At 42.2% G+C, this 26,351-nt stretch overlaps 1 protein-coding gene across 2 annotated transcripts in view; it reads right to left on the minus strand.

The window, feature by feature from the left end:
* cables1 (Cdk5 and Abl enzyme substrate 1) overlaps nucleotides 1-12,491 on the minus strand; it is a 29,974-nt gene extending 17,483 nt beyond the window's left edge. For both annotated transcript variants that reach the window (XM_085440380.1, XM_085440378.1), the window contains exons 1-2: nucleotides 11,779-12,491; nucleotides 2,893-2,964 (exon numbers count right to left, since the gene is read on the minus strand). In XM_085440380.1, coding sequence (XP_085296506.1) covers nucleotides 2,893-2,964; nucleotides 11,779-12,347 — 641 coding nt within the window. In that variant the 5' untranslated portion in view covers nucleotides 12,348-12,491. The remainder of the gene's footprint in view (nucleotides 1-2,892; nucleotides 2,965-11,778) is intronic.
* Between the last annotated feature and the right edge of the window lie 13,860 nt (nucleotides 12,492-26,351).

Consider the following 26,351-nt stretch of genomic DNA (forward strand, 5'->3'; position numbering starts at 1 on the left):
AGCTCCCTCGGCGCCGTCCAATTCCATGTACTGTCCATAGCCGGGCACAGTGACGCGGGTAGACAGAGGTTTGTCCCATGACGCTGTTAGCTCGCAGAGAAAGTCTGGGAACATGGGGAGGCAGTTTTTGGCCGTTGCGGGCTCCGGTGGAAGGAAAAAACCCGCAAACTGCGACGGCTTCCGAGCTGGTGGAGGAGAGGGCCAGTCCACCTGCAGCTTCTCAGCGGCACGGCGAAACAGGGAGAAAAGAGAGGTGTCATCGTGGCCGACCGGCGCAGCAGCGGCGGCATATTGGGTCGACAATGAGCTCTCCTGCTCATCCTCCGACAAACCATGGATGTCCAGGCCGATGTCCAGCACGTCATCGTCTTCCTGGGGAGCGCTGGCGGGCTTCAACCCAGGCTGAAGCCCGTCAGCGCTCCTGCATGGTTCCGGTCCGTCATCGGCTAACCCGTCAACGTATTCCATGTGGTCAGCCCAGCTAATCGCGGGGACATCGACCTGAAAATTTTCGTCTTCGGACTCGGACGAAGCCGGGGCTCCAGACTCGGAAAGAAGAGGGTCATGCCGTGCGACAGCCGAGCGTCCCAGCACTCTTTCCACAAACGTCACCCGTCTTTCCAGGGTCGAGCGTCGGAGCTGGCGACAAAACGCACAAGCTTCGGGCTCCGTCAACGCTCTCCTAGCGTGGACGATCCCCAGGCAGACAGGGCAGGCATCGTGCTGGTCGCTGTCGTGCAAAGAGAAACCACATCCCTGAGGACAGGGGCAAACAGAAGATTTCTGCTTTGCTCGCTTCGGTTTGGAGTCCATTCCCAAAACGCAAAGCGAAACGCTGCACAAGAAAAACTTGAAAATAGCGCTCCGCGGGCAGCCTACGCACCAGCTGGGCGGTGGAGGCTAACACCAACAGGGGCAGTTAAGCTAGGTTCAAGTTGGCAGACAACGGAGCTAACTAGCAGTAGCTAGCTAGCCCAACTCAGCAGAGGTGTTCTCAGCGAGGTGAAGAGCGTAAGAACTGAGGGATGACGGTGATGGCAGCGGCTATATGTGCGGGCGGGGCCTTGCGCGTGTCATCACACGTCATCTGCCGTAAAGGCGTGAATAAAGGTTTCTTCAGCCAGGACACGCGAGGGCGTGATATCCCATACTTATGTGTTGTACCGAGTGAATCGAATGAAAGGGAACTATACATTTTTAGACATAAGTTGTAAAGGCCGCCATTTTCTTTGTGAGCATTTATTACACGGCGTGCTGCGGGGGAAAGCCTGTTCTAACGTTTGAGTCTAAGGTTTATTTTTTTAGCACCTGGCGGATCTTTTTTACTTCTCATCAGTAAATAATCTGCTCTGTCATGTGATTCAGTTTATTTTGAAAAGTCTCAACAGGATATTGAGCTTTATTGTGAAAGGTTTATGTGGAACATAAATAAGCAGACACGATGGTTTTACCGTCGTTGTTGCTAACGACAACGCATAAAAACAGGCGCTTGTCCGTCTGTAGTGTGGTTATATTAAATATAAGAGAAAGAGAGAACTTTAAGAAATTAATATAGCCACTACAGTGACCATCAAAACGGTGAAAAAAATATTGCCGTAAACAGTTTATTTTGCGACACCACGAAACAAACAATAGCGTAAATGAAACGATAAATGTTTTTATATCGTCATCCGATATATATCGTTATATCGAACAGCCCTAAGTAATACTGTGCAATACTGCAAAAATGTTTGTATCAAACAAGGTAAATACAGAGCCAGTAATGTCGATACCAACACTGACATAGATACTTTTGACCTACAAAAGCACCTTATGTAGGCGATAGCAGTGTGTCATGGTTGCTGAGATGATCACCATCAATTTGCAAATTGTGAACATATTTTAATGGACGGCTAAATCTCTGTGATTTTTACTTTTTTTTTTTTTTTTTTTTTTAAACTTCAGCTTTTCGTGTATTTGAAGCGAGGTTTTTGGAGACCAGGGATGTAAAAGTGTCCGTTTCCAAAAAAGCAAATTATTTAACTAAATTCAGTGAGCTACATTCTGAACTCAGAGGATAGAAACAAAGTATCGATCTTATCGTGCCATTATCAATCCAATACCAGCATACTGATACTAATCAATATTTGAATTGATCTGCCCACCTCTACATACCAGACCTTAAAGTAAGCTACATACAGCCTCAGAAAACACATAGTCCTTGTTTAGTTAAGAAAAACTAATATGCAGAAGCAGTGTGGGAAAAGCTAAGTGCCATAAGAATTAAGAGAGAAAGAAGCATCCAGGTTGTGTTAATCAAATACATTTGTTTTATTAATCATGAGTAAATGTGAGTAAATGCCTCTATAAAGGCAGTCATTTTGGCAGTTTGCATGTCTGGGGCATTGGGGTGTGTGTTAAATCAATGTCTTCTTGCAAAGCCTTTGGACAGACGAGACCAAAGCTGAGATGTTTGGCAGAGGGGTGATGATTTGAGTGGTTTTTGCAATCAGAGGATCTGGGTAACTTTCAACCACTGAGGTAAGAAAAAAAAAAGAAAAAGAAAAAAAGAAAAAAAAGGAATCAAGGTGTTGCAACGGCCCAGTCAGAGACCAGACCTCAACCTGATTAAAACGCTGTGGAGGGACCTGTGCATAAATGAATGAATGAAATCGACTAAACTTCCTCTAAAATTTTGAAGAGACTGATGAAGTCATACAGAAAAATATTACATCAAGATATTGCTGCTAACGTTTCTACCTGATGCAGCTGTGCACGTAGTTTTTCACACTATGAATGTGTGACGATTTTGTTTTTAAACACGTCCAAATATGTAAAAGCTTAATGAAAGAAGGTGTTTTTCCCCCCTTTCCACATGACTGTAGTAGCAGTGTGAACATGTAAAGCGTTTACCTGCGCAGAGGAGCATTTTCTTCAATGTCCTCTAGAGTTTCAAGCGACGAGCGCTGAGAGATGAGCCTTCGTCTGGGGGGGCACATAGAGGGGAAGTTACATGTTACGGGATATGAAGAAATATCAACATCACACCAACACTTCACAAGTTCAACAGTCAGCTTTAAGAGGAACTACCTTTTGAATAATTCTTTCCACTGGGTCAATGTTATATTTTTAGTCTGTACTCAAAAAGGTTGAATGTTTAACACCCAGGTTTAAAAACAATACGTGTGGTCAGCAGTGGCCTGGAACAAAGGTTAAACTGTGGTTTCCAATTTTAACTTTAATTTTAAGTTTCTATAAATTCTGAGATTAATTTGCAAACACCGGTTTTGGATGGTTGACTTATAACTGTCATCAGCGAACGCCACTGTGCCCCTGTGTGGTCAATGATCGCCCCCCCCCCCCCACTCAGTCTTGCGTGGATCACAGTGAATTTTCCAGGATCAGAGCTGCTGAGAGGATAACGAGCTGGCTCTGCGAGCACTTTGTGTAACACATTTGGTCACAGATGGCCTTTATTTCACACTTAAGTTGCTCGACTCAACAGTCTAATTCTGCTGGATCGCTTTTATATGATCAGCTGCCAGTTTCAGAACAAACCCACATGTGACAGCTAAGAAGGTCTGAGCCGTGCCAAAATTAGGTTATAATTGCACGTTTAGCACCACAATAACAACACGTCCTTCAAAAAAAAAAAAAAAAAAAAAGTGTCTACATTTAAAGGAGTGGAAATTAACGTATTAGAGGTCAGATAAGAAAAAGCTCACACATTTCCCCAGCGGGTTATCTGTCATGACGTAGAAGACAAATCTGTAACAGTGCCAGAGGGTAAATATACTTACTACTGTATACAACGCAGGACTTTTTCCTGCAGAGAGAAATTTGCAAGCAGTCTGTGTTAATTGGGGTTTGGATCGCTTGAGCAAACTATCTGAATTAGCATAAAAATGCAAACATTTCTGTCAAACAGAGGTTGCACACACTTTGACTTTACTGTACAAGGACAGATAATGGTTATGTGCATAGGCACGCTCCCCCCAAATGCCCATTCTGAGCCAGGAAAAAGCCTGTAATTGTGCAGCATCCAATTCTCCTCATAAATCAAGACGTGCTATAGCGCTGCAAGATGCTGCAGCATCAAGACAAACCGAAGACGTCCAACCGGACACACTTCACACCCGCCGGAGCGTTTCAGCTGACCAAAGGGAGAGACGGTAGAGTGTAAAGTAAAGCGGCTGGTTAATAAGTGACAGAGCGTGCAGACAAATGAACAAAAAATAGCTCCGTCCTCGAGGATCCAACACAGGCTGAGTGAACAGTGTATACTAGAGGAGACTGGGTGAGCTGAGTGTTTACATGAGAAGCCAGGCCACTGGAGCAGACAAAAAAAGCTTAAGGCCTTTGTACTGACTAACCTTCTGCACTCAATATAATGGGCCTAATGATCATAAACTGAAGGGGAAAACATCAAGCCTTCATAAAAGACATGAGCAGTAAAATCGGAGTCTAAATGATAAGAATGATCAGACCTGTGGGCAGCTGACACAAACTCTGTCTCCTGCTTGCGTGAGTTGAAAGGGCCATAATAAAAGGGTTTGGCCTGACCTCTCCGTGAGGGTCAGACAAGTGGTGTCATGTGATTTATGGCCAGTCTTACATCATCCTCCTTCAGTGATAACCCTGAGGGATGGACTGGCTGGGTGATTTGGGATCTATGAGTGCAGATACGGAGGAAAGTAAAGGCTTCTCTACTGAACATCGCTTCATTCATTAAACTACTTTATGCTGCATGAGGCTCTTAGATTCAAAACAGGTTGATCGTTTTATATGGAGAATTGTCAATTAACAGTACAGTCCTCTTCAGCGTTGCAGAGCACTTTAAGCTTTTCCAGCTCCTTGTTTTGACATTATGGCTGACAAATTACCATTTTGGTTTGCTCACCACTTTTATCCTCTTTGTTTGCAGCTGCAGCATTTTAGCAACTCAGAAAACGCACACCAGACTCCAAAAGCCCTCCACTACTACTAGTGTATCCTGGTTGTGTAAATAAGCCAGTGTTTTCCAGCAATAAGACCCATGTTAAGGGTATTTCCATGTTGTTTTTAACAGCCCGCATGAAGGAAATTTTTTTTTAAAAAGTCACAAAATGAATCTTTAAACAGGTTTTACTTGCTTTTCAAGTTTATCTGCATGTATTACTCACATGCTAATGAATCCACTGAAAAAGTTATTCTTTACTGTAACTGTTCTTCCACATGGATGTAAAGAGAGGAGATAGAATCCACATTCCACCAAGACAATGTACAGGGAGTGCAGAATTATTAGGCAAATGAGTATTTTGTCCACATCATCCTCTTCATGCATGTTGTCCTACTCCAAGCTGTATAGGCTCGAAAGCCTACTACCAATTAAGCATATTAGGTGATGTGCATCTCTGTAATGAGAAGGGGTGTGGTCTAATGACATCAACACCCTATATCAGGTGTGCATAATTATTAGGCAACATCCTTTCCTTTGGCAAAATGGGTCAAAAGAAGGACTTGACAGGCTCAGAAAAGTCAAAAATAGTGAGATATCTTGCAGAGGGATGCAGCAGTCTCAAAATTGCAAAGCTTCTGAAGCGTGATCATCGAACAATCAAGCGTTTCATTCAAAATAGTCAACAGGGTCGCAAGAAGCGTGTGGAAAAACCAAGGCGCAACATAACTGCCCATGAACTGAGAAAAGTAAAGCGTGCAGCTGCCAAGATGCCACTTGCCACCAGTTTGGCCATATTTCAGAGCTGCAACATCACTGGAGTGCCCAAAAGCACAAGGTGTGCAATACTCAGAGACATGGCCAAGGTAAGAAAGGCTGAAAGACGACCACCACTGAACAAGACACACAAGCTGAAACGTCAAGACTGGGCCAAGAAATATCTCAAGACTGATTTTTCTAAGGTTTTATGGACTGATGAAATGAGAGTGAGTCTTGATGGGCCAGATGGATGGGCCCGTGGCTGGATTGGTAAAGGGCAGAGAGCTCCAGTACGACTCAGACGCCAGCAAGGTGGAGGTGGAGTACTGGTTTGGGCTGGTATCATCAAAGATGAGCTTGTGGGGCCTTTTCGGGTTGAGGATGGAGTCAAGCTCAACTCCCAGTCCTACTGCCAGTTTCTGGAAGACACCTTCTTCAAGCAGTGGTACAGGAAGAAGTCTGCATCCTTCAAGAAAAACATGATTTTCATGCAGGACAATGCTCCATCACACGCGTCCAAGTACTCCACAGCATGGCTGGCAAGAAAGGGTATAAAAGAAGAAAAACTAATGACATGGCCTCCTTGTTCACCTGATCTGAACCCCATTGAGAACCTGTGGTCCATCATCAAATGTGAGATTTACAAGGAGGGAAAACAGTACACCTCTCTGAACAGTGTCTGGGAGGCTGTGGTTGCTGCTGCACGCAATGTTGCTGGTGAACAGATCAAAACACTGACAGAATCCATGGATGGCAGGCTTTTGAGTGTCCTTGCAAAGAAAGGTGGCTATATTGGTCGCTGATTTGTTTTTGTTTTGTTTTCGAATGTCAGAAACGTATATTTGTGAATGTGGAGATGTTATATTGGTTTCACTGGTAAAAATAAATCATTGAAATGGGTATATATTTGTTTTTTGTTAAGTTGCCTAATAATTATGCACAGTAATAGTCACCTGCACACACAGATATCCCCCTAAAATAGCTAAAACTAAAAACAAACTAAAAACTACTTCCAAAAACATTCAGCTTTGATATTAATGAGTTTTTTGGGTTCATTGAGAACATGGTTGTTGTTCAATAATAAAATTATTCCTCAAAAATACAACTTGCCTAATAATTCTGCACTCCCTGTATATTGGAGCTAAAGCTAATTTAATACTGGGACGGATAGAGTTGGTTTCTTTGTTAGATAAATCAGGCAAGCTTTCAAACTTACATTCTTGGCAGTCTCTCTTTATGACCGTGTGGTGCTGCAGTGAATGAATTGCATTAGAAGCCCACAACTCTGCAAGTTACCTGCTTCATTTCATTATCTTGAAAGTTTCTGAGCTACATTTCTTTCCAAATTCTATCAATCAAGTTACCAACCGCTCCATATGCATGTAGGACTATAACAGGAAGAACCCCCCCACCCCCCTTAAAACTCTGCAAAGAGTGTGCTAAATGAGAAATAATGTCTCTACATGAACATCAGCAGCAGCACGTGCTTTTAATGCAAAAGATGTTTTCCAAGCTGGTGCAAATCCTGGAAACAATAACACGGGACAGGCCACTCATTCACTTCAGACCCTGCTAGGGAGGGTTAGAGCAATCCGTTTCCATCCAGTCTGGCATTAACTAGGCCCAGTGAGAAGGGTCAGACAAGCGTCCGTGTAAATCAACAGCAGAGTCTCTGAAAGCAACTCCTGCCACTGTTGCCTGGGAAGTGATTTTATTTAAACACCTTTTCTTGAATGAAGTCAGACACAGTGTAAAATTATTTTCACTACAAATGCACACCATGCTCCTGCAATATAAAAAAGAAATGTTTTTGAATGCTATTGACAATCCTGCTAAGCAATGAAGCCGTAAAACTCAAGTTGACTGTTTAGATGTGGAGATTAAACGGTTTCACGCGTACGACCTGTTGGCAGCTTGCCACAGGACACAGTCTTCCATTTTCCTGCAGAGTCGCTGAGTGAAAAATACATGTAATGTTGTGGGCTTATTCACACAAATATAGTCAGGAAAAAGGGAAATGTGATTACTGTGATAAAAAAAAAAAAAAAAAAAAAAAATATAGCACTCTGGGGAGTTCAGCCCGTCTGGTCCGGAAAGGTTCAAAAGTATAATGAGTACAAACGGGATGTAGCAACAAACGCGAGGAATGAATGGGCAAAAAGGAAACAAGAGAAAAAATAATAATAATAATAATAATACAATAATTACATCAAAATAACTTTCAAAACACGTTTCACACACAGGCTGATCCTGGTTAATTTTGGGGGCTTTTCTTAGCTTTCCTTTTATCCACGACTCAGACGCCGAAAGATTCAGGGAAGGAAAATGAGGCATTCTTATATAATCCTGAGATTATGCCAACCATGACCTCAGCGAACAGCAATCGGCCCCATAACCAGAAGTATGTGACCCGAACACACAAGACTCCAGAGAGCCATTACGGTGGCTTGTGCTGCTTGTTTTCCAGCCACAGTTTTGCTTCCACATGCAAAAAGGCCTGTTAAAATACTTTAAAGTACGTGTTTCTGGGTAATCTAATAGTGATGGGAAAATAACCCACGCAGGACGTGATAAGACTCAACCTGCCTGTGTTTTACAGGGGAAACAATATAATGAACATTGCTCTACACCTCAGGCAGACAGCACCAGATGGTACTCACTATTATATATTTAAAGCACAGCTCTTGGCTGATTCTTGATGGATGAACGCTGAGGAGTGGAATATGAAATTAGCTATCGTTTCCACGCATTAGATTCTGATGAGGATATTGTCTGAAGCAGCTTTGGGCTCAGAAAGTCTATTTTGGCGGCACATCAGAGGCTCTTCGGCTTCCTCAACGAAAGCAGGATTGAAGGCCAAAAAGTCTGAGGGGAGAGTGTGTCTCCGATTCCCCTGGGAGAGGAAGTGGAGGACAGAAAATACAGAGCTGAGAGCCAGAGCTGCTCCTCAGAAAGCCCGGGCATCCTGCCTCTCCCGGCGAGGGACCTCTGTACACGTTTCCACCAGCTGCCCTCAGAAAACAGACCAGGCACTGTGCAGAGCGCTCGTCTGTCCGCACGCTGGTAGAATATGGCCGCGCTCAATCAGCAGGTTGCATATTTCTCGACATCAGAATTCATTTTATGTGGGCGTCCTTCGAGCGGATATCAAAAACAGGGGGTAAAGTCAGGCTTTAACAAATTCTGACTGTATTTGCAAAGCAGAATAAGAAGCATCAAATCCATTTTCTTAACCGCTTATTCAGCTGAGGATCTTTGGGGGATGGAGTCTCTCCCAGCAGAGGCGGGGTAAAAAACACAAACCGGTCGCTGGTACATCACATGGCAAAGCAGAAACTGGATCCAACATGTGCAACACTGTGGCTGGAACTCAGTATTTCTCGGGTGCTGAGCTTATTAGCACAAAATATGAAAAGCTGGCAGGTTTGTACAAGCTGACTTCCAAGTATTTAAAACCAGCATTTCAAAGCAAAAGCTTATCGTAATCTTTAAGATGTGTAATGATTAACATTTGAAAAGTTTGGCTTCTAATGATCTGCAGCCTGACTAATACTGGATACCAATGTTTTAAAGGTGAAAAAAATAAAAATATGATATCAGCAATGAATGTCACAAATCAATCTGCAGCTTACTGTGAAGACGCTGCTTCACTACTAGGGATGGGGCAACAATACAGCATAGTATGGTGCTATTATGCATAGCGATATTGTGTGTGTAAATACTCTGGTGATGCTACTATACTTTAAGAAGAGGGCTAATCTCCTGCAATATATTAAATCAGCTAGCTCGCAACAATATCGTGTTGAGAGTAAAATATGGGATGATTCCCCTTTCTACTGATTGATGAGCTCTGATGCTACTCTGCTACCTGTGCTACAGACAGCATAGAGTAAACAGGAGCTGAAGCCCTCTGCTGGACAAACTATGTGATGACACCCTGATCAACTTAACAGAGATCTGCATGTTCTACAGGTTAGTTTTCATACTAGTGAATACTGCACAACATATGAACCAATACCACTTCTTTTTTATTATTACAGCAACTCTCATTAGTAGATATGTTGTTTGGTTCAATAATGCTGCCTCTTGTAAGCTAAACAAGTTAAAATGTGTTAGTGATGTAATGATGTCAGTCATGCATTTTCCCCCCCCCCAATATTTAAATATATAGCAAAAAAGAAAAGTAGAGAATAAGACATTCCAAACAAGTTGATTTGACAAATCAATTTCAGTGCAGTAACTAGGCTCATGAGCGTTTCCCTGTGAAGCAGAACTTCCTGAGAAGTCTGGCACGCCCTTCAGCAGGAGGCGAGGATTTGGATAAAAGACGAGGGGGCTCTGAACAGAGAAGATCTGACGGCAGGTTCTGACAGTGAGAGAACCACAAGATGATCCGCACTGACAGTCGTCCCTCTTCGAGGTGGAGACCTCCAAACTCTCCCCCTTGTGTGAAAATAAAGTAGACAAAGAAGGCAAATAAAAAGACACTCGTGTGAAACAACAAGCCCCTGTTGCATGTGGAGCTGGACAGCAGTGCAGAGTTACAGGATGTTTGCGTCACACAGAAATGAAGTAGACAGCAGGTGTGTGCCAAGTTTTGTCAAGACACTCACTAAAAATAAGCTGAGGACAATTTGACAAAGAGCCGAAGAACGTTTATGTAAGAAAGACAAACAGAGACTGAATAAGATGCTGGATTTTCTCCTCGGGGGGAAACGAGGGTGCACAGCTCCATGGTTTGCTGGACTTGTGATCAAACCTATCTGCCCCCCATCCCCTGTGCATATCAGTGAGTCATAAGCCTGCAGGCACCTGCATGGAGTAAAGCATACAGCTGAACTTTTTCCTCATGCTGTGTTGGAAAGACTGATTTCTCAGAAGTGCAAGTATCTTTTGAAAACAGCTGATCATAAGAAACCTGCAAGAAAATTGCCAAGAGTCCATTTATTTGGACGCCCCTCCGTTTTTGTCACACAACAATGAGAAACTACTAAATCAGGGACGCTTAACTTAAGAAAAATAATCTCCTTCATATTTTCAAGACCCATGCAGTGGGGCTGGTGCCCCAAAAAGTGATTTCCAGTGTTTCTGTGTGTTCTTATGTCTAACACCTCTGTTTATTATTGATAAGCAGTCTGCAGTCAACAGGATTTCTGAAGGGGTTATATATGAGATAAAGAATTGACCTGTTTTGCAAGCATCTTTATGACTCTGCGTTATTGAACATAACCTGTGTTGTACCTTACGATGAATCCAGTGCTTTTTGATGGCTTAAAATATCTTTATATAACTGTTACATGATATTTGTTGCAACTTCTACTGCATCTCTTTTGAAAAAGACATTCTTAGTGTCGTTGATTGTTTTCCATTCATAAATAAAAGGATGTATAAAAGTCACTTTGCAAGAAAGTGACAGCAGCTTCAACCCCCTAACAGAAATGTTCTTTCTGGCCTAAAATTGCTCAATGTCATTGACGAGAGATAAGTTTGACAAATGTTTCAAAGATCATGGGCCAACAAGTCATTTACAACACCGAATTGGAGTCCTTGCCTGGTTGAATATGGCCCCTGGGGCTTATGTTTGACACCCCATTTCTAAATCATAACATAATAAATAACAACTGATGTAGGAAAGTCTGGAAAGCTAATCATCCTTAACATTTCCTTAAGAACTTGCTGGAACACAACATACCCAATAAAACTGATTTTGGAAAGTGCCATGGTGCTTTAGAAATACTAACAGATATGCAACATACAGTGAGTGTGCAAACACTTTGCAACTTGTTCTCTAATGTGTGCCTTTCTCTTATTTTGTATATATAAGTCTCTTGATTGTGTATATATATTCCTGCTGCCTACTATTAATATTTCATTCCTGCACAGTTGCTGTAGAGCACCCACAATCTCGTTGTACAAGTACAATGCCAATAAAGGGCTATTCTATTCTGCTGGCGAGATTTTAGAAGTGAAAAAGAAAGGTTTGCCTGCGAGATGCACTTCGTGTGCAGTTTAATGAGCAGTCTATGGCGATCCTGCAGTGCAGAAGTGAACTTTGGTCGTTGTGCGCTCAGACAGTGAAGTAAAACCGTTGTGTACACAGTTACCTTGACCTCTGCTGCTCTATCTGTCCGCCCTCCGGGCAGTAGTTCTGGGAGACTTGCCTGGAGTAGGTCGCAGGTAGGATTCCCTGAGTGTACGTCTGCAGCCTCCCTCTAGTCGAGGGTGGGACCGCGGAGAAAGGCGAGCTGAACGTCGAGGGCACAAAAGCGTCGCCCTCCGCGTCTGTACCGACGGGGGGAGCAGTGGGACCCGTCCCAAAACTGGCCCTGCTGCTGGCGTGGAGAGCCTGGTTTGCTAAAGCGAGCGCCTGGGTGGCTGTGGTGGTGGCCGCCGCCGCTGCAGCCGCCGCGGCCGCCGCAGCAGCAGCGGCTCCGTACGCCGAGGGCTCCGTAGAAACCAGGCTCTGTCTAGTCCGAGCTTCCAGCGGGGTTTCCCCTTCGCTCTGACTACCCGCATCGTCCTGCACGGGCCGTCCATCCAGAGAAATGTTGCTGAGAAAGGACAGCGCCGCTTGCCTCCTCCTCGGGTCGATGCGTTTCCGCGTATGCTCGAGACTGGAGTGCTTTATCTGAAGCGTGGCTGTGGATGTGTTGCTGCTCGTGGCAGCCGCCATGGTCCACTTCCAGGTGTCCGAGTCCCACCCTCAGCAGCGGTCTCACCTCGCGGGCATGAGTGCTGATGGGATGGTCGTGCTTGTGTTGGCGAACGGTGGTGCCCGTCTTTTTAAGTACACGCGTTAAACTGGGTGAAAACAGCGAGGTCACGTGTGCGCAGTATTGTGGCAGCACAGGGAAAATTTGGACCAATGAGCTGTCGGGAATACATGTGGGTTTTTTTTCTTTTTCCTGACTGCTGAAGCCTCCACTTCTCTGATAGTGCGTGCTAAAATTACATAAACTCCGAGATGTTCGTAACATCTTCAATAAACTTTTTCTACCTGCTGTATTGTTTTTGCAGCCTTCACACTCCTGCAGGGTGAAAACTTTTTTTTTATCCTTCTTTGTGCATTTCTAATTTTATTCATACATGTAGAAACTGGACTTTCTAAATGTGCAGACATGTGTTATGTGCGGGGATCGTTGTGCGCTGATAGAATGGGGGCCTTGCTCTGTTTGTTTTGATAAAATCCATCGGTTTCGTGCACCGTATGAGTCAGCATATCTGAAGCGATAGCGCCATCTGTCCGCTTGTCATGTACTGGGTATGCTTTTTTTTTTGGCCATAACCCAATTAAATATGCCATCTAGTGGAGTTTTTTGACGGGTGCTTGCAGCAACCAGCATATTTTAGTCTAGAGCTAAAAAGGGAAATTTGGAGCATGTTCAGTGTTGGGCCTAATGTTTGATACCCCTGTACTACATAGTTAGCAAATCAATTATAACGAATAGAAAACACACATTAACAATAATAATAATAATAATGGTTGTAACAGTGATAATAAAAAATTAAATATGACAGGAAGACATAAAAAGGGGTATCTTGTCCCATGCCTTGTAGTCTACTACATCTACACTATGTTTCCAAAAGTATTCACTCACCCACCCAAATCATTTAATTCAGGTGTTCCAATTACTATCATGAGTGAATAAAACCAAGCACCTAGGTGTGCAGACTGCTTCTACAAACATTGTAGGAAACAGTTTGGGGATGACCCCTTCCTGTTCCAACATGACCACACACCAGTGCACAAAGCAAGGTCCATGAAGATGTGGCCAGAACTTGACTGGCCTGCACAGAATCCTGACCTCGACCCCAATGGCGTGTCCAGCGGGGTGGCCTGGGGGGGCACAGGCCACCCCCCCCAACCAGACTGGCCACCCCAGGTGCCACCCCAAAGGCAAAACAATAAAATTCAATCAAATATCAAATGTCCGATTATGTTTTCACGGTGACGCTCAGATATCCGAGTGTAAGTGAATGCAGCATCGGCTTCTGCGCTATGTGCATCACGTTAGCAAAGGTAGGAGAGCCAAGCACGAAAGACGGCACTGCAGGAAACAATTTTTCGGTGAAAGAAAATGAGGACAGAATAAATGTCCCGGTAAGTAATATTAAGTTTGTTGAGTTTAGTAAACTTCGGCGAAATTAGAATACCAAGGAAAAAATAACACTTAAAGAATTATTGCAGCCGTGGAATATTTCAGACAGTATGCTACAGAGGGGAGCTAACATAAGAGTTATGAGTTATAAGATGTAATCTAAGTCATAACATTGCTGTATGGAGCTGCAGATTTGGTTGCAGGTTAACATAGCTGGACTGGCCATCGGGCTTATTTGACTTATTTTTTATTTTTTTTGTAACGGCATGAACAATGAGAGGTGGTGGATTGGCCAGATGCAGGTCGATGTGTAGAAATAACTCCGTTGTTTGGTGGTGACTATGACGGGGCTTCCACAGAGGCAGCAGGTGGATGAGGGAAGGGGAGGCAGGAGGAGAGCCCCGAGGCAGCCGCCAGTCCGAGTGTCAGGTGAACTGAACTTCAGGTAAGAATTTATGACCTGCAGTCTATCTGGGTCAGATATGAACTAAGTTTAGGTGGAGTTTATTTTCGTTGTGCTGACTTTTTACTGTCAGTTGCAATAACTCATACTGCGTTCTAGCCAGCTTGGAGTTTTTATACAGCTGTTCGGTTGCTATGATGTTACTGATAGTGAACTTTATTTTATTCATAAGGTTAGTTAGTAGAGTTGCCAACGGCTCCTTAAAAAAATGGAATGGTCCCTCAATCAGAGAAAATATTACGTGTTTCGTATTGAGCTGAGAAGAGACGCAGTTTGTCCCGAACTTCAGCTAGAATGGAAAAAGACACAAAGCTGGATTTATTCTGTCGTTACGCTGCACAGCTGCCTCGTCTCTCATCCTGCCTCTCCTGTTGCTACTTCAATCATGAAACTGATCGATGATCAGCTGATCGGCTTTTCTCTCTTGTTTGTTTATCGCCCACTTTGCGCCAGAAAGACGAAACCAGCAGATGTTGCGCTAAACAACAGCAGCACGTTTAAGCTTGATCGGCTGTTGTTAGAATTTATTTAATATTAATTTCTAGTATCAGCTGATGTTTGCTGGAGCCACAGCTGTAAAGCTGCTGGTCATGATGTCGGTTTGGATATCTGGTGAGAGGGAAACGTGAAGACCACCCACCAGGATCCTTTTTTATGTAGCTGACAGCTGGTAACTGTGCAGGGGCGGGTCTAGCAAAGTTTTGCCAGGGGGCCAGGTAGGGCATTAACAGGGAAAGGGGGGCACAAGGAAATACTTTTCTTTCTTATTCTCATTTAAAATATCTAGATTTTATTAAATAATTATCTAAATCTTACAACCAAAGTTTTTATCTGACGTAAAATGTATAGAAATCATACATATACCAAAAAGACTGTACATCACTGTCACAACAGGGTTTGTTTTCATTCAAAGGCTTTATGGCTTTAATACCTGGTGGGTCGGTCTGTAGTCAAAATGCCCGATTTTCTGTCCCAGTCCAGCCCTGCAGGTTATACTGGCAGTGTCACCATGCCAGCTGAATGTATTTCATCATCAGCCAGTGTTGTTCTTTATCAATATTACCAAAGTTTACCATAAGGCAGCATAGAAAGTATTTACTTGCTTTCAGGTTTTATTCAAATATTAGTCTTGTCAGTTGTTTCTCCACTTTTTTCCTGTTTCAAAATCAAACACCAGTTTGTGAGAAGATTATCTTCTTTTTTTAACAGGCAGAGAAAGTTTTACATTGGAACTGGCTAATTTGTCAATTGTTTGCTACAAATGTTCGTATTTTAATATTCAAAAATGTTTTTGCCCAAAACATATGTGCACTATATGTCAGTAAAAATACTATGCAAATATTGCTGTCCTTGAATGCTGAGTAAACACTGACAAAGCACTGATTGTATCTCTTGTACTTTATCAACGCAGTATCTAAAAACTTTGCACCGTAGTGGTTAAAATCTCATTCTAATAAGAGTTAAAAGTGCATTTGGTTATTAGGTTTATAGGATTATTGAATTATGGTTAAGGGTTGGTAGAATTTTTTTTTAAACATTATCTGCCAATTAAATCTGCCACCCTTCTCCAAATCTGTGCCCCTACCTGGCCCCCCCAACAAAAATTTTCTAGACACGCCACTGCTCGACCCATCAGAACACCTTTGGGATGAATTAGAGCGGACACTGCAAGCCAGGCCTTCCCATCCAACCAGTGGCGTGTCTAGAAAATTTTTGTTGGGGGGGCCAGGTAGGGGCACAGATTTGGAGAAGGGTGGCAGATTTAATTGGCAGATAATGTTTAAAAAAAAATTCTACCAACCCTTAACCATAATTCAATAATCCTATAAACCTAATAACCAAATGCACTTTTAACTCTTATTAGAATGAGATTTTAACCACTACGGTGCAAAGTTTTTAGATACTGCGTTGATAAAGTACAAGAGATACAATCAGTGCTTTGTCAGTGTTTACTCAGCATTCAAGGACAGCAATATTTGCATAGTATTTTTACTGACATATAGTGCACATATGTTTTGGGCAAAAACATTTTTGAATATTAAAATACGAACATTTGTAGCAAACAATTGACAAATTAGCCAGTTCCAATGTAAAACTTTCTCTGCCTGTTAAAAAAAGAAGATAATCTTCTCACAAACTGGTGTTTGATTTTGAAACAGGAAAAAAGTGGAGAAACAACTGACAAGACTAATATTTGAATAAAACCTGAAAGCAAGTAAATACTTTCTATGCTGCCTTATGGTAAACTTTGGTAATATTGATAAAGAACAACACTGGCTGATGATGAAATACATTCAGCTGGCATGGTGACACTGCCAGTATAACCTGCAGGGCTGGACTGGGACAGAAAATCGGGCATTTTGACTACAGACCGACCCACCAGGTATTAAAGCCATAAAGCCTTTGAATGAAAACAAACCCTGTTGTGACAGTGATGTACAGTCTTTTTGGTATATGTATGATTTCTATACATTTTACGTCAGATAAAAACTTTGGTTGTAAGATTTAGATAATTATTTAATAAAATCTAGATATTTTAAATGAGAATAAGAAAGAAAAGTATTTCCTTGTGCCCCCCTTTCCCTGTTAATGCCCTACCTGGCCCCCTGGCAAAAATTTGCTAGACCCGCCCCTGCACAGTTACCAGCTGTCAGCTACATAAAAAAGGATCCTGGTGGGTGGTCTTCACGTTTCCCTCTCACCAGATATCCAAACCGACATCATGACCAGCAGCTTTACAGCTGTGGCTCCAGCAAACATCAGCTGATACTAGAAATTAATATTAAATAAATTCTAACAACAGCCGATCAAGCTTAAACGTGCTGCTGTTGTTTAGCGCAACATCTGCTGGTTTCGTCTTTCTGGCGCAAAGTGGGCGATAAACAAACAAGAGAGAAAAGCCGATCAGCTGATCATCGATCAGTTTCATGATTGAAGTAGCAACAGGAGAGGCAGGATGAGAGACGAGGCAGCTGTGCAGCGTAAAGACAGAATAAATCCAGCTTTGTGTCTTTTTCCATTCTAGCTGAAGTTCGGGACAAACTGCGTCTCTTCTCAGCTCAATACGAAACACGTAATATTTTCTCTGATTGAGGGACCATTCCATTTTTTTAAGGAGCCGTTGGCAACTCTACTAACTAACCTTATGAATAAAATAAAGTTCACTATCAGTAACATCATAGCAACCGAACAGCTGTATAAAAACTCCAAGCTGGCTAGAACGCAGTATGAGTTATTGCAACTGACAGTAAAAAGTCAGCACAACGAAAATAAACTCCACCTAAACTTAGTTCATATCTGACCCAGATAGACTGCAGGTCATAAATTCTTACCTGAAGTTCAGTTCACCTGACACTCGGACTGGCGGCTGCCTCGGGGCTCTCCTCCTGCCTCCCCTTCCCTCATCCACCTGCTGCCTCTGTGGAAGCCCCGTCATAGTCACCACCAAACAACGGAGTTATTTCTACACATCGACCTGCATCTGGCCAATCCACCACCTCTCATTGTTCATGCCGTTACAAAAAAAATAAAAAATAAGTCAAATAAGCCCGATGGCCAGTCCAGCTATGTTAACCTGCAACCAAATCTGCAGCTCCATACAGCAATGTTATGACTTAGATTACATCTTATAACTCATAACTCTTATGTTAGCTCCCCTCTGTAGCATACTGTCTGAAATATTCCACGGCTGCAATAATTCTTTAAGTGTTATTTTTTCCTTGGTATTCTAATTTCGCCGAAGTTTACTAAACTCAACAAACTTAATATTACTTACCGGGACATTTATTCTGTCCTCATTTTCTTTCACCGAAAAATTGTTTCCTGCAGTGCCGTCTTTCGTGCTTGGCTCTCCTACCTTTGCTAACGTGATGCACATAGCGCAGAAGCCGATGCTGCATTCACTTACACTCGGATATCTGAGCGTCACCGTGAAAACATAATCGGACATTTGATATTTGATTGAATTTTATTGTTTTGCCTTTGGGGTGGCACCTGGGGTGGCCAGTCTGGTTGGGGGGGGGGTGGCCTGTGCCCCCCCAGGCCACCCCGCTGGACACGCCATTGCATCCAACATCACCTTACAAATGTGCTTCGGAAAGAATGGTCCAAAACTCGCTTAAACACACTCGTAAAGCTTGTGGATAGATGTCCTCGAAGAGTTGAAGCTGTTACAGCTTCAGAGTGGGCTGGCATCATATTAAACTCTATGGATAAGGAATGGGATATTAGTTAAGTTCATGTGTTTGTGAAGGCAGAAGAGAAAATACCTTTGGTATTATTCACCATAGTTCTTCTCTTCTAGAAGCCCTTTTCTCAGGCCTGAAGGTAGATACTATAAAAAAGTGACTAGACCCTCAAAAACAGCTCATTTCCTTTTATAGTTGCATGTAGTTTTTCATGTGGATAAATTAAAAATTCCCCGGTACCAAATGCTAACACTTGGCAGAGAAGCTTTGATTCAGTTGTGTAAAAACCAACTTTCTGCCAATTAAAAGAAGCTTCTCCAGATGTCTGTAATGTGCTGTGGGTAGATGCAACTCTCTAGAGGGCAGGCCTAAGAGTGAAACACCAAGATCCTTTTTTATTATTTGTACTCAATTAAATTCCTTAGAAATAAATGTTCAGAACCTGGAAATCAATTTACACTCCCAGAAGTAGTGAAAATATGTTCGCCTATCAACAAGGCATTTCTAAACATATTAGTTTTCTTTAGAAAGTGTAAATTATTTCTATTTGCACACAATACCAGAATTATTTCAGAACAATGAAAAATTACCAGGGTCAACATTATTAGCCACCTAAAAAACTGATCTCTTTATGGAGCCATAGCACAAACCACTGTTGTGCAACGGTGTGCTTTAACATTGTTATGGTCAAAGCTTGTAAAATCCAGTTAAAAGTTTGCACACAATATAGAAGGATTTGAGCTTGAGAAAGCATCATGCACAAAACAAAAGAAATCAGTTTAGACTTGAGTAGAGTAGTTGATATACAAAGTTATCACAGCATTTCCTGCGTCATGAACTAGAGTGAGAAGCATCATCGAGAAATTCAAAGAGAGCCACACAGTGCAGCACAAGCCTGTCAGAGGCAGGAAGTGAAAGATTTCGAAGAAAGAAAATTGAGGTATGCTAAAAACAACCTGAGGAAAGATTACTCATACTGGAAGCTCGTTCTTTGGTCAGAGCTTTGGTTTGGCCACAGAGATGCACTCAGAAAAAAAGACATTGAGTGGTTGTTACTTTTACAAGAGTCTAACTTGTAATTTGAACAAAAAAATCAAATGTTTCTATAGTGAATGTAATTAAATCTTTTATGATCTGCATGAAATTTAACAACTTAATTTGTTCTTGTGGAGATGACATGATGCAATAGTGGTTAGTTGCCTGGACTCGAGAAATTCACAAGATGACATGAGATTTCAAACCCCAGGAAATCACTGGGGTTATAAGAGGCAGAAAAGCACATGCACACTTGTCTGCTATTAGTATTTATTATGGTTTAACCTGTCAAAAACAAAAATCTAAAGAAAATTCTGTAGCAAGCTTTGTCGTCATCGCTTTCCTACTGTTTTTAAAGTATGGATTGACAGCTTGCTGGTGCACTTTCTGTGTGGAGTTTGCATGTTCTCTGCATGTCTGCCTGGGTTCTCTCCTGGTACTACGACTTCCTCCCACAGTCCAAAGACATGCAGTTAGTGAGGTTAGGTTAATTGGTAACTCTAAATTACCCATAAGTGTGAATGTGAGTGCAAATGGTTGTCTGTCTCTCTGTGTTAGCCCTGCAATAGACTGGGAACTTGTCCAGGGTGTACCACACCTCTCACCTTATGACATCTGGGAGAGTGTCCAGTCCACCCCGTAAGATGGATGGAGTAACCAGTGGAGTAACACTGGAACTGGGAATCTTGTCAAGCCCCCAAAAGTTGATTCTGTTCATGTGGATGTAACGTTTTCAGTGGGAGAAACATTTCGTCACTCATCCAAGTGACTTCTTCAGTCTCAGCCGACTGCAGGTTTCCCCAATCTTATAAACAGGGAGGAACGCTGGTTTGAGCGGGGAGTCAAGGAGGCCATTTACCTGAAAGGGGAAAGACCATCTCTGAACTGAGGAGGGAGCCTAAGGGTACATCTTTTGCCATTTTGCAATGCTGTGATTGCAGCCATTCCCCAACTCTCTGTGAATGGTACTCATGGCCATTGATCAGTGGGCTTTGATCAGTGGTTGTTGATCAGTGGTCATGAGAATCTGCATATTAATCATCAAGGAACTGACCTTCCAGCCCATTGCTCCTTCAGTGGGCTGGTTTCTGTCATTATGCAAATGTACTGTTTATAAGATTGGGGTGACGAAATGTTTCTCCCACTGAAAATGCTACGTCCAGATGAACAGAATCAACCTTTAGGGATTTACTTACCTGGATGATTGAGTATGCACCAAAATCTTGTCAAGGCAGAAGGAGTCATGAAGAAACAGGGAAGTGAAGATTTTGAAAGAAAACCTCCAGCAGTCAGCAGCAAGACTGGCTTGAAAGACATTTTCTTTGTCTTTCAATGCGACAGTGACTCAAAAGATACATCATTCCTGGTGAAGAACTACCTCAAGGATCCAAAATGAATGTTATTGACTGGACGTAGGTAGCACAACTTGACTGGGGAAAAAAACAGTATTCACAAAGAACTATTGGCAAAAACTTTGCATATCTCATCATAGTGTTCACTGTGTTCTTAAAAACTGAGGAAACTGGACAAGATGAGGACAGAAACAAATGAACAGTTCCTGAAAATCATGTTCTTAAGAAACAGGAAAAAATTTGTCCTGACACAGGACCGGATAAATATATCTGACCCTTCAGTTGTTTGCTGAAGCCTCATCAGAAATGGTCTCAAAGGAAGGATGGCTGTCAAGAAGCCATTCTTAAGGGGAACAGGGCAAGAAGCTGTAATATGTCAGATTAAACAATAGCTGGAGTAAAAATCATTGGCAACAGGTTTTATAGAGTCATGAATTCAACACACACTGATGACAATTTACCACCAAAATTAAACCAATTTAAACAGTGTGTACGGAGGACGTCGGCAGAGAGGTACAGAAGTGAGTGTCTACTGCCAGCTGTAAATCAATGTGGAGGCTCTGTCATGGTTCAGGCAGTGCTGTTGGGGATGTTGCCAAAATGTATAAAATCATGAATGCAGAAAAGTGCCATCAGATTTCGAACCACCTTACAATATCATCTGGAAAGCAAATGGTTAATTTTCTTCTAACATGGCAATAATCCCAAACACACTGCCAGTGTGGTAAATGCATACCTGGATAGAAAACCATGCAGTGCAACACTATCAGTCATGGACGGGGCTCCCCACAGCCCGGAGATCAACATTACTGAGGATCATCTTGACAGGAACTAGAACAAAAGAAAGTAACCACAGTTTGGTTTATTTTGATAAATGCATTCAAAAGAATTTGAAAAACAGTCTAATAAATTATATCTGCATATATCCAGTTTTATAATTGTCATTCTTGGCGAATGAAAGCTTTCATTTAGGTCAGTTCAGGAGTTTAAACCATACTTGACTACCTGATGTCAAAGAACCGATAACTTTAACAAAGACTCAAGAACCTCTGAAAGGCTTGACAGTGTGACAACAAGCCATATCATCTCACTGAAGCCAAAACAACCGACTTTCGTTTAGCCATCAATCCCTTTATTTGCTCGTTTATTTGCACCTGTTCCTACACTGTGACCTCTGTGACGTCTGTTTAACAATGTGTGCAACTTGTGAGAAAATACACACTTGAAGCCAAAATGTTAAATTATCATTATGGTAACGGAAAGAAAACAAGAAAATAATACAGTCTGTCCTAAAGAAGAAAACCGGTTAAATCAACTTAGAGCAGATGTTATAAAAAAGACAAAATGGGCCTACTGGTCGTTCTGCTCTTAAAAGATTGCAAGTAGCATAACGTTTTGTTACCACTAGAGGTCTCTGTTGCACTGTGTTGCATGTTTCCGACTGAATGCTCTGCATTGCCAAGAGTTTATATTAATTTATACTAACTGATGTTTATGACACTTGTCGCCACATGTATATAATGACATTAGTAATAAAATCCTGGCAGTGTTTTTTTTTTTTTTTAAATTTTAGATATATCATAACTAGGTTAATATAATAATGGCATTGACAATTTTGACCTTATATTTAAGGTTATGTTAATGATATTTAAAACTATACAGATTTAAAGACTGATTCAGTTCAGTTCAGTTTTATTTTATTTATACAGCACCAAACCACAAGAATAGCTGCATTAAGATCCTTCATACTGTAAGGTAAAGACCCAGTAATACAGTGAAACCCAACAATCAGACAGCTTCCTGTGAGCAAGTACTTGGTGATGGTGGGAAGGAAAAACTCCCTTTTAACAGGATGAAACCTCTGGTAGAACTAGGCTCAGAGAGGGCCATGATAATATATTATAGTTACATAGATAATACTAATTTTACCTTTTGACCTGGTTCCCAACATTGAAATCCATATATATATATATATATATATATATATATATATATATATACTATCTAAATTTAACAGTAGGCTCTTTTTTTTTAGAACACTAGACCATATAGATCTATGCAGCGATGTCTTTCTGTAGACAGTCTGGACAACAATGAAGAGTAGGAACTGCAGGTTCTTTGGCCCCCGTTAATCTGAGCAGCCCATCAGTCCCTGCAGCGCCACAGCAAAGACTCCTGCCCTTGGTGAGAAACAGTGAGCTTCCTGTGTTTGTGTGAAATTTCCTACTCATGAAGTACTTCAGCACCTCATTGTGAGGCTCTGCGCACATGACTCTGCTATTACGTGCACAATGATTAAAGAAAAACATGCAAGCATGCATCATACATTTTCCTTGCCCAAAGAGGTATAAACACAATACAGTCAACTCGTCATGGATATATTACTGTGCAGCACAGCAATAATTAGGAGAAAGGAGAGGTCTGAAAGAAAAATGAGATGAAGGTGAGAGGGCAGAATGTGGAAGGAAATGGGTAAAGATCAGCCACAACAATGGGAAAATAAAGTTGAATCGTCCATAAATTTACTGTACTATTAAAATCATGGAATTTCACTCTCAGTGGGAGAAAGTGGTTGCCATGACGTGCACTTGAGTTCCTGGTAATTTACACCAGGAAAGGTTAGCCTTTTTGGTTTTTGGTTTATTTCTATGCCAGCAAAATTTTGAGCCATTGCAGGGTAAAGCAATTAAAATGCCTGTCAAGCTATTTCAGGCGTGCTAATGTCACTGCTTGCCTTAGCTGGCCTTACTGGAACACACATTTGACATTGATACATCACACAAACACTCATTCAAACACACGCACACACACACACACAGAGGAATGCATGACAGAAAGAAGAAAAAAAAAGCAGAGCATTAAGTCTTTATTCAGGGATTTGAAAAAAAAAAGGTTTTGATTTTTTTGACACTGAGTTACTCCCGAGAGAGAAATCTATCAACATTAACAACTGTGATCAGATTAGGTGTGTGCAGATGAAGGATTTAGATAAGAGCAAGTGTGTGAGGCCAGCACAGAGCTCTCAAACGGAGATGGCCGGTCTTAATGGGCTGGGGTCTTATCAGAGGAATCTAACGAGCTCCCTGAAGTTCACCTCTGTTTAACCACGTGCTTTTGAATGACACTTATACGGCTCAGTGATGTGCTCTGGCACGAGGACCATTCACTTTCACCAGAGTGAGCATCATGGGAAATAAGTTTGTGACACAGAGAAGGGGGGGGGGGGGGGATTAAATTAATATTCATTAAATCCCTGAGGATTCTACTAGAAACGGAAGATTATAAGAAAATAAATATGAGGAATATTGGACTTTTGGGGACTTTTTGCCAACACTTTGAATAGAACAGATACAACACCTCATATAGAAAATATGAAACCAGCTGTCAGCTTAGAAAACAAGAGTAAACCGCTCGCGTGCCTCTCTCTTACCAGCACACCTAACTCTCAGAAACTTGTGTTTCAACAGGAGGATTGTGTGCCACACTATTTCTTGCAAATTCCAGCGACAGTGACTTCCTGAAATCTTGTTGCCACTGTGCGTTTTGATTTAGGAATGTGTGTCTGTGTGTCAAAAGCTTACAGCCTCCCAGCCTGCACAGCTGTGCCTGACACAGGCAGATATGCTTATCCTGGTTGAGTGTTAATGCTCTGTGGTCAAGAGGGCAGGGCCGGTTGTGGTTGGATACACCAAATGAGGAGAAGGTGGGTTTAGGGAGGGGGGTGGTGGATATATTTGGCAGACGGTGTGACAAGGTAGTTGGATGTGCAGTGGTGTCCCAGGATTGATGTCTCCGTCATAGAAGGCCCACCCATGTGACACAACCCCCACCCCCAACATCAAACGTGCCGTATTACGTTGATCTATGGAGATGGCTGGGCAGCACTTTCAACCGAGTCAGGCCAGGTCCATCAAAGGATTTATCTCTTCACAAGATTAAAGGAGGCCAAGGCGTCTGCCAAACAAAGACTAACTCTGAGGGTCAGCCTGGGTCCTGAACTGAGAGATTTAAACTGATACAAGCTTCATGTCGTACTAAGAACCAGGAGAACGCTTAAAATCAGACGTATCCTAGCTTATACTCATGATTGTCAGCGATGATTGATACATTAGTAGTTTCTGCATGTACAGCAACACTGTAAACACATTAGCGCATACTTTCTGCCAGACCTTAAGTCAGGCAGGGTTATTCAAATCCTCCTTTATATTTCTGACATGTTCCTGGCATCTTTCAGGATTCCTCAGTAATGAGGAAATCACTTTTTGGGAACATTAAGGTCAATTATTTTTTCCTGTTTCCCTTTTAAATGGTACGCTGGACTCTATGTACGTGAAAATCGGAACCGCCTTTATACAAATTCATGTCACGTCCAGTGACTTGTTCCTGTTGCTTTGACCTTTGCACTCCTTCCTATTAGTCACTTTGTAGTGTTTTTGGGTCTAGGAATGCAGCCTGGTTTCACTGTTTCACTGTTTGGCTGAGACAGTTTGGCTAATCTAACAGATTAAATGCCAAAAACAAACCTGCATATGTAGAAAGTGGTTTCCAGCATGAACATAATTACTGGATTTGTGCCTTGTTCTCATGTTAACGGTCTTCCTCACCTTACTCTTGTGCCCCAGCTGTTCTGCAGTTTGTACTGAATGCAGACATGAAAAAAATAATTTAGCTACTTCTCTGTTTTTCTTGGCAAGAATTTCCTTCTTTTGTTTTTCTTTTACACGAGCTTGCTCTTTTTAAGAGTATTAGTGTTTTTGGTCACATAGTTTGCTGTTTTTGGTCTGTCCCACAGTGAAAACACTCATTTATATTCATTTGGAATTCAAGTGGGTGAGAGACAAAGTGGACTGGTAGTGAGATACAATCAGGTACTGGATGACGTGGCTCCTTTCATATTAACGTGTAGGTTTTCAAACGAGCTGAGAGCCCGAACATGAACGAGACGGCCTTAAATCAGGATAAAACATCCTCAGGAATGTAGCTTTGCATACCTTGCAGTTGCTTTCACGTGGGAATATTTGTCTCACTTATAAAATCAGTGGCTGAGAGTGTCTGGTGATGTTAATGGAAGAGCGAGATGAAGGAGAAAGACGACTTTTATTTGAGTTCTTTTGTTCTTGTGGAGCAGCTAATCCATAATAATTATACAGTAGAGGAGAAATGTGACCCGTGCTGACTTCTTTTATGCACTATCATCATTCAGCTGATTCGACTGGCGGCTTGCAAGGCGATGTCTGGTTCACAGCTAACAGTGCTGCTATGCGCTGCGCCGCCAAGCCTCGCCCATAGTAGGAGGAGAGTGCAGGGCAGGGTGAGCACTGTGGAGGAGACTCTGTGCCTGGCACGGAGACACACACACACACACACACACACACACACACACACACACACACGCACACTAGATAGGTAACCTTGGGAATCACAGCCAAAGCAGAACAGAATGTACATTAAGGAGGGAATTTCTCCTCCCCTTTTCTTCTTATTTCTCTTCCTGCAAAACTCTCTCCTAACTTCACGGTGAGGCCGAAAAGTTCCCCAAAT

Source organism: Copadichromis virginalis, linkage group LG18 (assembly GCF_057382275.1).
Source record: "Copadichromis virginalis isolate Kocher_CV1m ecotype Utaka linkage group LG18, C_Virginalis_male_GT1.1, whole genome shotgun sequence".
Classification (NCBI taxonomy): domain Eukaryota; kingdom Metazoa; phylum Chordata; class Actinopteri; order Cichliformes; family Cichlidae; genus Copadichromis; species Copadichromis virginalis.